Source organism: Pan troglodytes, chromosome 6 (assembly GCF_028858775.2).
Source record: "Pan troglodytes isolate AG18354 chromosome 6, NHGRI_mPanTro3-v2.0_pri, whole genome shotgun sequence".
Taxonomy (NCBI): Eukaryota; Metazoa; Chordata; class Mammalia; order Primates; family Hominidae; genus Pan; species Pan troglodytes.
The window spans coordinates 41,925,537-41,940,436 of NC_072404.2; the positions used below are offsets into that span (position 1 = coordinate 41,925,537).

Genomic DNA, 14,900 nt, shown 5'->3' on the forward strand with positions numbered 1-14,900 from the left:
GGACAACTGTCAATGGCTATAAAGGGGTCTTCCCTGGAGCTGTGGTATGGCTCTTCTTGCTGAGAAACAAGGCCTGAGGGCCACATCTGTATGATAAATACTGCTCTGAGACAATCTCCCCACTGCATATAATCTTAAAACAACCCCAGTGTATTCTCTCTCATGTCCTGTGGGTGGCTGGGCTCAGCTGGGTGGTTGCTCAGCTCCTTGTGGTCTCTGCTGGGCTCACTCCTGTGGGCACATCCAGCTGGGGGACAGGCTGGGTTGCAAGGTCCTAGAGGATTCTCTCACACTCGGAGGCCCTGGTGCTGCTTGAGGGCTGGGGTGTCTCAGTTCTTCTTCCTGTGGCCTCTCAGTCACAACAGGAGAGTTAATACTTCCCTATAGCATGGCAGCTGGGTTCCAGGAGGGAACATTCCACAAGGAATGGACTAGTACTTGTCTCTGCTTGCCTTACTCTCACAAATCACATGGCTAAGCCTGGAGTGAATGTAGAAAGAGGTCACACAGGGAGGAGAATGAGGGGAGGCTGGACCCACTGGGCACCCCTGTACAGTCTATCACACACTGTTATGCAGCAGAGCACTGGAATCCTTTAGAGTAATATACGAAAATGCTCCTGGTGGTGGGATTACCGGCTGAGTGTCTATATACAGGCACAGAAGAGAAAGCAGAATTACATACCTGTATGTAGAAGATGAAGCTTTGTTCATTGCCCCTCTCCATGGTGTCTGTCCATGGTATCTGTCTGGCCATCCTCTGCCACAACTCCCAGTGAGGCAGGATCTGATGTAGAATGTGCAAGTGGGCTACCAATGCCTGGAGTTTCCTGAGTTTGGGAACACAGGGAGCCGACTCTGATAAAGAGGGACAAATCCACTGTTAAGGTCACACTAAAGGAGACGTTGCCTTGTCACACTGATATAATACAGGACAGCATCCAGCTTGGCCACTGCACACAAGTTGGTGCCAAGTCAATAGCCTGACTGAAGCTCATTGATTGGGGAATCGGGGCTTGCTTTGCCAGGACTGAGGTCTTGTGTGTTGGGGCAACATTTCCCTAGTCAGCTTTCAAATCTCATCTTGACCCTCACTTCCCGGGAAGTCCCCTAGCAGAAATTACTTGTAATTCACATCCATATTCTCTTCCTCTCCCTTATTTCAACAGGCACTAGTCTTACTGATTTCATGTCTGCAGTCCTGCTGCACCATCAGCTCCGGGAATAGAAGTCAGGAGTGTGCTCCTCACTGTACCTCCAGTGCCTAGCACTATGGGTGGTAAAACTGAAAACACAAATGCTCTCCCTTCCTGTCATCTGCCACCTCTCTCTTTCCCTAAATCTCCATTTACTTTAAAACTGCTAACTAAGAAGCAAAAGGCCAATGACCTTGGTCCTCTCTGACCAGGCCCTAGGTGAGAACTATGTCGTAAGGGGCAGTGGCCACAGGATGTGGTATTTGGCTGGAATGATATAATCTCCGCCCTTTGACATCGTCATGTAACTGGGTTGTCAGCTAGAGCCCTAAATAATAAAATGCAAATAAAACCCTCATTCCTTGTAAAATGGGACCCGAGCCAACTTCCCAATCTCAATGAGGATTCTTGAAAGTCAGGTATTTCCCTGGGTCTCCTCTTATTCTGATTTTCTGCTTCCACTGAATCCTGGCTCTTTCTCCCACCCATCTTTCATATTTTAGCTGCCCTTTTTCTCTCTGTCTTTAATTTACCCAGAAAGATTCAGCTTCCTTACTTTATCTCTCCTAAACATAACTTATTGACGGCCATTACATACATATCTTACAAAATTTAGTGTCTGTGCATGGGGTAGGGGTGGGAGGATTGCATCATGAAATAGCACAGCAGATAACATAGACTGTTAGCCGTAAGTTTAAAGGCCTCTGTTGCCCACTTTCCTGAGCCCCCAAGCCAAGCTGGGGAATGTTCTCTTCTGTTAGCTGTCCGTTCAACTTCTTGGACCCCTTCATCCCCCTCCTAAACCTTTTCATCTCCACCCAGGCTCACGTACCCCACTCTCCCCAAAAACAAGGCCTATGTTTTTTTAGATTCGGAGAAAAATTTTTTTCATTTTTTGAAGATTTTTCCAAAGCTGTTGTCATTGAAGTACACGCAAATGCACATATTTAAAGTATACGATTCTGTCAGTTTTGACATTCATATGCCCATGAAACTATCACCTCTCAAACTACATTGCCATCAGCCCCCAAAGTTTCTTTGTGCCCTTTAAAATCCATTCCTCCCTCCCCATCATCCCCAGGTAACCACTGATCTGCTTTCTCTATATGTATGTCAGTTTGTATTTTCTGGTGTTTTATATAAATAGAATCATACAGTGTGTTCTTTTTTGCCTTGCTTCTTTCACTCAGTATAACGATTTTGAGACTTTTCAATGTCATGTAATAGTTTGTCTTTATTGCTCAGTAGCATTCCATTGTATGGATATACTACAATTTATTCATTCATCCACTGATGGATTTGAGTTTCTTGTTGTTTTGCTTTGTGTGTGTGTGTGTGTGTGTGTGTGTGTGTGTGTGTGTGTGTTTGGCTATAACAAACAAAGCTCCCATGAACATCCACATTCAAGTCTCTGGGTTTCATGTTTTCCTTTTTCTTTGGTAAATACCTATAAGTAGATTGGTTGAGTCATATGGTAGGTATACATTTAACTTCTTAGGAAACTTCCAAACTGATTTCCAAAGTAGTGGTGCCATCTTACACCTCCACCAGCAATGTATGACCATTGCAATTGCTCTGCGTCCTCACCAACATTGGATACAATCAGTCGTTTTAAAGTTAACCATCTCATTGCATGTTTTTGTGGGGTGTATGTATGTGTGTTTTTAAATGCACTTTGGTTTGGCCAACGCTTGGTTTCATTTATACCAAGGGGAGCATTGGCTAGGTTTATGGGGAATAAAACCAGATTATTTCTGTTCTAGGATATTATTAATAGAGTCCTCTCTTCACCTCCAAAGTGTCCTGGTTTGTATGATAAAATATATGTTTTCTCTGCTTCCAGCCCAAGTAGCCACGCTCCACGGCTGTGCTTCCACAGCCACATTGCGCATCAAGGCATTCTGCTCAACGAAGAGTTTTCTCTGTTTTCCTGCTTGTCTTAAACTGTTTTTTCCTTACCGCACCAGGATTTCAGTGCGTGGCATAATGTAGCCCAGTGTTTGGGTGGGAGATGATGGTAGGTAGCAAGGCATTTTTGCGATCAAGTGCAAATAGCTTGCCTAAAAATAAAGCCAATAAAGAGAACCGTGGAGCCAGAGATGGAGGCAGTCCTGCCATGTCCTAATGACCCCATCATCACTTGGGCCGGATGCAACCAGACCTGAGGTAAGATTCCTTACCTTAACTTTTCAACAAGGAACCAAAAATTTCCCCCTGACCTTTTTTTTTTTTTTTTTTTTTTTTTTTTTTTTTTTTTTTTGGTCTAAGCTAGTTTGACTTGGTTTTCCTGACCAATATACATAGCAGGGGAATGTGCCTCAGAAAGGCAGTAACATTTTCCAAACTTGGGCTGCCGCTCATTTTACAACCAAAGTACCTTCCGCCTGTGAGAGGTACTATTTTTGCTGACCCAGTCCTTGGAATTGAAACCAGATGCACTGGTCACATTGGTTGGGGATGAAACTTCAGAGAACACTAAACGTCCAGGGTCAAAGTATTCAACGATATCACCGCATGATTTGCTTAATCGAATACTCTAGCTCTAGGTATCCACTATAATGCAGAGGGCTCTTTAATCTTTAACCAAATTGTCATTTAGCAGTGTGATGCAAAAACTCTTCTGGGTTTTGGGAAGCAGCCCCCATTTCCCTCCTTCGTAATGATTAGACTTAATATTACAAAAACTTATCCTTGTTTACTCACAGCGCTAAATGTGCAAAGGAGCAAACCTGTATTTGACCTATGCGAACACACAGGAGGGTGGTGCGTGCCCTCTGCTAGGAGCACAATGCGTCGCTGGCGTTATTAGAGGACATCTCTCTGAGCGGAGCAAAGGTAATACACTGGTGGAAGAAAAGAAAAGGCCGAAAGTGGGGACAGAAATTAAGACGATCCCATTCAGTCTCCTCTGGAACGTTCTGCAAAATTCCGTGAGACCCTGGACCTACAGCGATGCACTCTCAGGGACTGCCCCGGCCTTCATCCCCACACCTCAAAGACAGACGAAAAGCAGCTGAGCAGATCTCGCCTCGGGCAATCCTAAACAGCCTCTACCAGGCACTACCAGTCCTAGGCCCCGGGCGGCAACCATGGGTTGGTCCGGGGACAGCTGACTTAAGACAGCCTCCCTGTGATCCGCCCTCGCCGGCACGGCGCCGGCTCCGCCCCTTAAGCCCCTAAGTCCCGCCTCTGCGCTCCCGGGGCCTACCCCCGCGCTCATGGCCCCGCCCCCGCTTTTCCTACCCCATCGCGCCCTGGCCCCGCTCCCACACTCTATGACCCCGCCTCTCGCACTCCAGGCCCGCCCCACGCGCTCCAGGGTTCCGCTCTCCACCTATTTGTGCCAGGCCACGCCCCCACACCCATGGCTCCTCCTCTCGCACGCCAGGGCCGTCCCTCGCGCTCTCAGGTTCGTTCTCCACCCTCTTGCGCCTTGATCCCCCCCCCACTCTTCCATGGCCCCGCCTCTCGCACTCCAGGCCCGCCCGTGCGCTCTCGGGTTCCTCTCTCCACCCACTGGTGCCAAGCCTCGCCCCGCGCCAGGGCCCCTCCCCCGCGTGCCCTCGGGAGTCCCGGGGAGGAGTTGCCGCGCGGAGGAGGCGTGGCCGCGGTGCCTGCGGAGGCGCGAGCGGCGCGGCCGGGACTTTGGCTTTGACACCGACTGCGAGCGGGAGCCGTTCGGCTGGTGCTGGGTCTGGACTGGCTCTGGCGGATCCCGCGCCCGAGTTGGGCGCAGGACTTTTTGCCGGGGTAAACGCAACTGCGGCGCCGCCGCAAGTCCCGGTGCAGCCTCGGCGGCGGATTTCGCCGCCGCTGCCGCCGCCTCCGAGCAGCCCTGCGGCTTCTATTCACTCTGGGAGAGCGATGCTAAGTTTCTCCCATAGAAAGAGCCGGGACACGCAGACCGAAGCGGCGTAGGCGGCTTCCAGGGCCTGACCAGTGATCCGCACCCGCGCGGACGCCTAGGCTGGAGGCAGGGGGCCCGCGCTGTCCCGGGCTGGGCTCAGGCTTCCGAGCCGCAGGTGGAAGAGGAACCGGCGCCCCGCAGAGCGGCCGAGAGGTGGGGCGCGGGGACCCGCGGCAGGTCGGGCGGGGGGTCGATAAGCCCCTTCTCAGTGCCCGCTCCGGGGAGCACGGACTTCCCAGGTTGCAGGTAGCGCTGTGTCAGATGCGGAGCGTGGGGGAGGTGGGGTGGCCACCCCGTCTGCGCGAGCCCAAGTGTGGGTGACCCAAGTGTCAGAGTGGAGAGAGGCCTGGAGGAGAGGCATGAGGCTGATGGGGATAGGTCTCTTCCCAAGAGAAGCGGCTCGTAGGCTTTTTGGACTCCAGTGTGATAAAACCCGGACGTCCCTAGAGGAGAATCCACATGGGCCCAGCCTCATTGTGCCTGCGTTTTTAGGGGTTCACGGGCAGCCACCAGTCCCCGACTCCTGGTTACTAACTCTAGCACTAGGTAGGGGGTGCTAATGCAAATTGCCTAATTCTGTGGGTTTCTATGTTTATTAATTTATTTTCTAGGCGGCCAAGTGAAAGGTAATTTTGGACACGCCAGGCATGGAAGATTCGGTGTTTGTCTATAGTAACCTCTTCGGACCCTGAATCCTGCACCTTCCGTTTTTCTGTGCTTGTACGGCCTACTGGGCTTCCTCCCTAGCCAGAGAGCTCTTCTGCAGTGGTGCGGCCTTCCCGGGAGCCTGATCCTGGAGGACCATGGGGAGCACCCTGGGCTGCCACCGCTCCATCCCCAGGGACCCCTCGGACCTGTCCCATAGCCGCAAGTTCAGCGCAGCCTGTAACTTCAGCAACATCCTAGTGAATCAGGAGCGGCTCAACATCAACACTGCCACGGAGGAGGAGCTGATGACCCTGCCTGGGGTGACGCGTGCCGTGGCACGCAGCATCGTGGAGTACCGAGAGTATATCGGTGGCTTCAAGAAGGTGGAGGACCTGGCATTGGTCAGTGGTGTAGGCGCCACCAAGCTGGAGCAGGTCAAGTTTGAGATCTGTGTGAGCAGCAAGGGCAGCTCAGCGCAGCACTCTCCCAGTTCCCTGCGGCGGGACCTGCTAGCGGAGCAGCAGCCTCACCACCTGGCCACAGCTGTGCCCCTCACCCCACGTGTTAACATCAACACAGCCACCCCGGCCCAGCTCATGAGCGTGCGAGGCCTCTCGGAGAAAATGGCCCTCAGCATCGTGGACTTCCGCCGTGAGCATGGGCCCTTTCGCAGCGTTGAGGACCTAGTGAGGATGGATGGTATCAATGCCGCCTTCCTGGACAGGATACGGCACCAGGTGTTTGCTGAGAGGTCCAGGCCCCCATCCACCCACACGAACGGGGGACTGACCTTCACCGCCAAGCCTCACCCGAGCCCCACTTCCTTGAGCCTGCAGAGTGAGGACCTGGACCTGCCGCCGGGGGGGCCCACCCAGATTATCTCCACTCGGCCCTCCGTGGAGGCCTTTGGAGGCACAAGGGACGGGAGGCCTGTGCTGAGGCTGGCCACCTGGAACTTGCAGGGCTGTTCCGTGGAGAAGGCCAACAACCCCGGGGTGCGAGAGGTGGTGTGCATGACACTCCTGGAAAACAGGTGAGGACAGGAACCACCATGGGTGTTGGGTGTGAAGGCAACTTGTGCGTGACCTCATCTATGGATGCAAATGAGTGGATTCTTTTGCGGGTAGGGAGGGTGCAAGAGTTTTTAATCAATGTTCTTGAAGCCTCAGCCAATACCGTCACCTGAGAATGGGCTGTCCTTCTGCTCCAGAATTTTCTGAATACAGCTGGGCTTGTGGCCCATGTCTTGAGTGTGAGATATCTGAGACTGATTCATAATTTTGGGGTAAGCAGAGGTTGTGTTTTTGTTACTGCTTTGGAGGATGCTGGGTCTACACCAAGTCAGGCACTCAGAGCATGGGAACTGGCGCAGTTTTGCATGTGAGAAAGAGCTCACTGGATTTTGTTTATTAATGGGAGGGAAAATCATATTTGTTCCATCAAATATGCCTATTTGTGCACACAAAATCATCTTAAAGGCCGAGTATTTGCAAACACATACAAGTGTCTATATTTACCAAAATGCTATGAATGAATCACTCTCCATTCTTTTTCCTTATTTAACCTGGAGTTGGTTTTCAGCCCTAAAATTGTAGCCCAAAATGTGTGTAACCTTTTCTGTCCCATAGCCAGAAAAAAGCAAGCTGACGTGTGTGTGTGAAAATTGGCCGGATTTTCCCCATTTAAACCAAAGAAAAGAGTCTAGTAGGATAGGCCGTTACCACAGAGCGTTTACATTATTCACAATACTGCTCTCTGTAGGAATTTCTGTTAGCCTCATCATAAACAAAAACAATATTATTTTGGCAGTAACTCCTGCTGTTAGTAAAATAGCAAACTGTATAATGTAATCAGGTGTGGGAAAGAAAGAAATATTTGTGATGGTCCCTTCCAGGTCATAAGAGCTGTGATCCTGGACTTGAGGCGTTTTGCCCTGCCACCCACCAGGGGTGCAGTGTTTGTGGCTACTCGTTGATTTCCTTTGCACTGAGTTGTTGGTGAGGCTGGCGGCGGGGGGGCAGCAGTTTGGTGACACGAAGTGAACTCTCAGCGGGAAATCACAGTGCATGATGGCAGATCACCAGGAAAATTAGTGAGGAGAAAAGCAGGTCACGACGTTTCCTTGGCACTGACCCAGTGGCATGCTCTCATCGCTGAGAGAGGGACTCCACACTGGGTCAGGGAACTGGACTGGGGAGCCCTTGAATGCTCTGCCTGCACTGCTGTGTCCTCTCTTTTGCAGCCTAACTCACTCCTTCTGCAAAGTCTTCTTGTGCACAGGTGAGAGCTGTACTCGGCACCGGGAGATATTTATAAAGAATGGCTTGATAACTGTTCTCTTTATCCATAGCAGCATGGGCGTGTGAATGGGAAATGAGGAGGGGAGAGGCAGGAAAGACAAAGCTGCTTAATTCCTATTATGCTTTCTAGTGGCTCAATTTGGGAGGGGGGTGATGGATTAGGATCAAAAGTTGGTCCAGTGGGACTGACCAACTAGGCAGCCCCTGCCTATTTATTACGTCAGTGGTTTCTAAAGTGTGGTCCCCTCTGGGGACCAGCAACATCAGCTACTGACTCAGAAACTTTGTTGCTGTGTTTTAACACACCCTCCAGGTGGTTCTGATGCACACTAAAGTTTGAGAACCATTGTACTAGGTGTTAGGCAATCAGCTGTCCCTCTGTCTCTTGGAAGCCCCTTCCTCTGGCAGGGTTAGTGAATTCATGCAGAACTTTCCAGGTCCAGTCGGCCCTCCATACCTGTGGGTTCCACATCCATGGATTCAACCAACTGTAGATGGAAAATATTCAGGAAAAAAAAAAAGGTTGTGTCTATACTGAACATGTCGAGTTTTTTCTTGTCATTCCCTAAACAATCCAGTATGGCAACTATTTACATAACATTTACATTGTATTAGGCATTCTAAGTAATCTAAAGATGAATTAAAATATACTGGAGGATGTGCATAGGTTATATGTAAATAATATGCCATTTTATATCAGAGACTTGAGCATCATGGATTTTGGTATCACAGGGGCTCCTGGAATCAATCTCTGCAGATACCAAGGTACAACTGTCATTTTTATTTTCCCCTTTGATTGTTTTGATCATCCTTATAATTATTCAACCTTGTGATATTCTTTCTGGCCAAGCGTTGAGGAGCTTATTCATCTTCTAGGACATATGAATGTGAAGGGTAGAGAATAGGAGAGTGAGCAAAGACGGCTGGCCTCAGCGCTAGCTCCACCCTGCAGCCCACTGAGCAGGAGACCTCACGACTCTTGTCCAGTGTGAAGGTTGTCCTGTTTTTTTCTTCTTTGGGTTTCCTAGAGAGATGATGATTTGCTGAAGACATTGAACTACTGTCGTCAGGCAAGAGTACAGGAAAAGTTTACCCAAACCCACCAGGGTTAGAAGGGATCACCTGTAAGTGACTGGGAAGGTGACCCGCACCGTCACATTCTCACTCTTGGCCAAATGTGTTGGAGGTTGATGGTTCTCTTTGCCTGGTCACAATGGATTCAGTATTCCAGACACTCCTAGCACATTGTTAGTGTTTAGTAAACATGAACTAATGGACTCAGGGCCTGATCCCCTTCAGAGTAGGGTGAGTGCTTTGTCTGTATGACCGTCCTAGGGTATCAAAAGCTGTCACAGAGTAGATCTTGTGTCCTCAATGATAGCAGCACCCATTCTCCAAGAGCTGTGTGTTCGTCCTGATTCACAGAAATCTCTCCCATTCCAATTGTTCCCATATTAGTAAGAGGAAATACATTTAGTATGAGCAAGAATGGGTGCAGGTGATTTCTGGGTGGCTCTTATTTACATCCATGTATACCTGTAATAAAAGAGTTTCCTAACTTTTGGGTATGCCTTCGTGCTTTCTAACAGCTTTCCCATTTACTTGATTTTCCTAGTAAGTCTGGGATGTAGGTAACACTGACTTTTATTAATGATTCTTCATCTCTGGGTAAGGAAACTAAAATCAAGTAAGTTAAATGACATGACTCTATCAGGCAGCTCATTAGTGACTCAGCTGGGACTGCGACCCAGACCTTCTGACTTTAGACCTATGCCCTTTGCAAGCATGCTGTGTTTTGTAAGCACGACACCTTTAACCTGCCTCTTGGTTAGACACCCATCCTCTCCCTCATCAAGGGCACTTGCTAAATTGTGAGCCAGTCACAGTTTCTTAAATTAAATCCATTGTAAAGGGATTTTAAAGATACCCTTAGGCAGTTCCTTTGCAAAGGGAATACTTGGCTGTGAATTTGCTTTAGTAGGTGTGTTTTCTTAGGCTGAAGGGTAGCTGTATGGGATGGGAGTTAGAGTCTTCTCTTTAACCTTCTTACAGCATGTGTGAGCTATAAGAAACTGTTTTGCAAGTGAGGCGTGAGGTAGGACAGCATTATTTGATAATCATACAGTCACCAGGAGCCTTCAGGGGTGCCATGCTGGTAGCACAGAACTGACAGGTTTCATTAGATTATTTTGCCAAATCTCAGTCTTAGGCAATACTCTTCCTTGTTCAGTATTTATGGAACAAGATTAAAGGGGAATGTTCCTGCTAAATATGCTTGCAAAATTTGGAGGTAGTCCACATCTGGAATGAAAATTGGTTAATATTTCATTTTTACTTATTTATTTTTTGCTGGGAAGTCATTCTGTTTTGAGAGTCTCTTTGGTTATTGAAAGTATAAACCCTAAGGGAGCTGAAAGATAATCTCCAAAAGAAATAAGAAGATTTAACATCCCACTTGCTCATTTTCCCTGTGGCCTACATAAGAAGAGAACTTGAGTGTCAAAGTCTTTAGCCCTATAATGGCTTAAATCAATTTTTTTGCCAAATGTCTGTGATATCAAAGCACAAGGTGGATTAATGCCTAGCAACAAGCACTGATAGTGAAAAAAGATTTTACTTTATTAGACTTGATTAGTAGGATCAATATAAACATATCCCATCTTGTCATTTGATTCATTCATTGAAAAATATGTATTGAATGTCTGCTGTGTGCATATATAAGCTAATTTCAGGGATCAGCTTGGCCCGTTACTTATCAAACTTAAGTCAATGTAGATTAGTTTGTGTGGCCCAGCCTCAAAACAGTCTAGTAAACCTAGAGTTTTGGGGCAAGTCACAAGGAGTGATTGATACATGGTTGTATTCTTCTCATATGAACAATAGGCTCACCCTGGGAGGTTGAAGGGTGGGTGGATGCAGCCAGACATAACATCTGGGGACAGAATGCCCAGCAATCCTCTTAAAGTAGAAATTGTGAAATCCATTTTGACACTTTTGGAAACTGAGGCTCTGAGAGGTTAAATAGCATCTGTGTGGCCTTCAGAAATGTAGATATTGGAGTCAGGATTTGAAGTTTGTCTACTTTCAAAGCGGAGGGATTAGGCCAGATTAGGCGTGTCTTTTCCCAAACTCCATGCCCTTCCGCTGCCTCTGACTCCCAGCCCTTCCGCTGCCTCTGACTCCCAGCCCACCCACATTTCCTCCCTGCCTTTGGCTGGCCAGGTATCATGGTCTTGGGGAGAAGGAGGGCTTCCCTACAACCCTGAGATTGTGTCAGGCCTCTGGGGGCCTCTGTTTTTTCCCGTTTTTGTTCCTCTAAAGGATGGGGCTTGAGGCCAGAGGTAGAGCCAATCCAAAGGGCGTCAGGGCTCCTCCACCCAGCCCCTCAAGTGTGAGTCTGTGACCTTGGGCCTGACTCCAAGATCAAGTTCCAGTTTTCTGAGCCAAGGAACTCTAAGGTGTTTCTAAATAGAAAGATGGTCGGTAGTAAGAGTGTTGTGGATTTGTAAGAGAAGACAGTGTGAATGCAGGGAACTTCCAATGTAGGCAGAACTTAGGGTTTATCTCACTAAAGGGAAAGGTGTGACTTTTGTTTTACAAGGAAGCTGGGCCCATTTTCGGTCTGATTCCAAGGTTCTTTGGGAGTTTGATGGTGTTGATTTTCCCAGGGGCTATCCATTCCTTTCTTATTCACTCATTCACCCATCCATCCATTCATTCATTCAGTTAGCAGATCTGTTTGGAGCTCTCACTAGGTACCAGGTTCTGTATCAGGCTCTGGTAATAAAGTGGAGAACAAGGCAAAGTCCCTGCACTCATGGAACTTCTGTTCTAGGTGGAAAGACAAACAGGTCAACACACACATCAATCATTACAGATAGTGGTGCATGCTGAGGGTGATGGAGGTGAGGTGAAGAGAAGCCTATTTAGATGGGGGTCAAAGAAGGCCTCAGCTGAAAGCTGATGGATGAGAAGAAGCCAGGCACGGAAGAAGCCAGGGAAAAGCATGCTCCATGGAGGAACTGGCAAGTGCAGAGGCCCTGAGAGTGCTGGCTCCAGACAGAAGGCCAGAGTTCTAGAGTGGTGGGTGGGTGGGGCCGCAGAGCAAGGCCAGGCCAGATCAGGTGGGGCCTTCAAGACTTCTTGTAACAGCAGGAGGAGGCCACAGAAGGTTAGAAGCAGAGGCTGAAGAAATGACCTCTTACCAGATAGTCTGACTGCTGGGAGGTGGTAGGGGGGCATGCATGGAGAGGGTCCTGGGAATTGAGTGAAGAAGCTGTTGCAGGATTCAAGCTAAAGGCAATAATCTCTGGGGAGATGGGGAAGTGGACAGAGATGAGAAGCCTTTTAGAGGTAAAAACTGGCAAGGCTTGCCTATATTGTGGATAGTGTGAGATTCAGCAGGTAGCTTGTTTGAAATGCTCTGAGGTTTCTATGAGATAGGTGCAGAGGCATATATAATAAGAAATCCTGGGGCTGACACACATGCCTCTGTATTATTTTAACATGATGCAAGGTGTTCACCTTACCCTTCCCCTCAGCCACAGCTGTGTCCTGGGTGTGGGGTCTTACTTAGGTCCATAGCAGATGGACTATGAGGCCATGGTCTGCCCTCAGCAGATGGGGCATCTGACAAGGCCACATATTCTCTTCAGCATCAATGACAAATAGAACCAGGGCTTGCTCTGAGGACTTTAGGTGACTATTTCTATCAGGAGAGGTTCACATACATTCATTTCAACATTGAGCAGCTACTTTGTGCTTACTACCTGATGAGGTCAGAGGCATGGGCGCAGGAAGACCCCACTTTGTGGTCGGGGGCTCACCGTCTCAAGGACATACACATTCAGCAGGTATTTCCAGGATGATGTGTGGGATGAGGGAGGATGTGAAGCTTGCTAAGAGACCTGAGAGCACAGGGACTTGGTCGCTGTCTGCTTGGCTCTGCAGGTATGTGAGACCTCAGCATTCGGTCAGGGATGAAGGGAGAGGACCAAGTCAGGTGGATGGGTGGTTGGAGTCTGAGAGGAAGGAGTGTAGTGGCATAGTGACAATTGAGGCTGAAAGTCAGCATCCACCCTCCCCCATGCACACACACGGCTGAGGAGGGGGAGGTCCGGGCCCTCCACTAAGGCTTATGATCCAAAATACTCAGACAGGAACATGGCAGCCTCCCACACAAGGCTCCTCACAGTGAGAGAATCCGGTATACAAATGCCAAGCTTATAAGCAGCAAGGTGTGTGTCATTTTAATTTCAAAATGACCTTCCCCAGCCTGGGCAACATAGCAAGACCCTATTGCTACAGAAACTTTAAAAATTAGCTGAGTGGGGTAGTGCGTGCCTGTAGTCCCAGCTACTCGGAAGGCCCAGAAATTCAAGGTTGCGGTGAACTGTGATCATGCCATTGTTTTCCAGCCTCAGTGACAGAGTGAGACCCTGTCTCTCTCAAAAAAAAAAAAAAAAATTACTCTACCTTACAAAGGATTTTATCCCAGAATTCCCTAATAACAATCTCTGTCAGTAACAAATAAAATGATACATTTTACTGAAATTCTATTTGCTCATCATGGACATCCTGGTTTGTGTGTGGTAATTTATAGCTGGGTAGAATTTCACACTGATGACTTCTCATATCATAACATCCAGGAAATGCCACAAAAATGTCCTGCTCTACCTGACAGGCTGTTAGTCCTCATCAAATATTTAGGAATCTTAGCAGCTTCCTCACCCTCCTTCTCATGAGTGTTGTACACATGCCAAAGTTCTTATGTAATGTCTTGATTGACAGCAGCCAAATTGCTGAACTCAAGTGGCTGGGAACCCTGGAGAGGTGTGCTCAGAGTAAACATTTCATTATAAAGGGAAGTGTGGAATCCTTCTTGCAGACTCTTGAATAAAGAAAGCCGGGTTGGCTGGGCACGGTGGCTCACACCTGTAATCCCAACCTTGGGAGGCCAAGGTGGGTGGATCACTTGAGCCCAGGAGTTCGAGACTAGCCTGGGCAACATGGTGAAATCCCATCTCTACAAAAAATACAAAAATTACCCAAGGTTGGTGGTGCACACCCATAGTCCCAGCTACTCAGGAGGCTGATGTGGGAGGTTAGCTTGAGCCTGGGAGGCGGAGGTTGCGGTGAGCTGAGATTGTGCCACTGCACTCCAGCCTGAGCACAGAGCGAGACCCTGTCTTAAAAAAAAAGAAAAGAAAGAAAAAAAGAAAAACCTGGATTTTCTTTACTGACTACAATTCCCCAACTAATATTGATTTGTTGTTTGTTTCCAACGAGCCCTTGTTTCCTGTGAATTCTATTTTGGTTCAGCCGTTACCTGATTAAGCTGTTAAGCTGGGCCTTAAATTGTTTTACCTAGAGGCTGCTGTATACTCCTGAAATGCAGTGCTTAAGCGACAGTACGTTGTTCCCATTGCCACATTTAAGGTTGCACATGCTTTGGATGTTCTATGGATCTGAAGTCTTGTTTGCTCACCCCAAAACTGGAGAATAAAACTGGTACTTTGTCTTTTTCAGCTTATGCTAAAAGTGGGAGGTCTCAGGTGGGTTGTTGTTTTTTAAAAAATATCTATCCAATATCCTGTTTAAAAAAAACACTTCTCTAGAGTATATTTTCTATTAAGCAAATTCAATCTAATTTTTTTTTTTTTTAGCAGTTTATGTTTCTTGAATGGGAAAAAGCCAATATTTGGGTGACATTAGGCCTTGGTCTTAACTGCCAGTGGTCTCAGGGCTCCTTCCTTCCTTTCTTGGTGGGCAGCCTCTGTGGCTTCAGATTATTGTGTTGTTTTATGGGTAGTTTTTTTTTTTTTTTTTTTTCCTTTTCAAAGTGATTCCC

General features: G+C 48.0%; 1 protein-coding gene across 1 annotated transcript in view; it reads left to right on the forward strand.

The window, feature by feature from the left end:
- Positions 1–4,566: 4,566 nt before the first annotated feature.
- EEPD1 (endonuclease/exonuclease/phosphatase family domain containing 1) overlaps positions 4,567–14,900 on the forward strand; it is a 140,860-nt gene continuing 130,526 nt past the window's right edge. The window contains exons 1-2 of the mRNA XM_001169567.7: positions 4,567–5,255; positions 5,714–6,783. Of these exons, the coding sequence (XP_001169567.4) occupies positions 5,906–6,783 (878 nt within the window). The 5' untranslated portion in view covers positions 4,567–5,255; positions 5,714–5,905. The remainder of the gene's footprint in view (positions 5,256–5,713; positions 6,784–14,900) is intronic.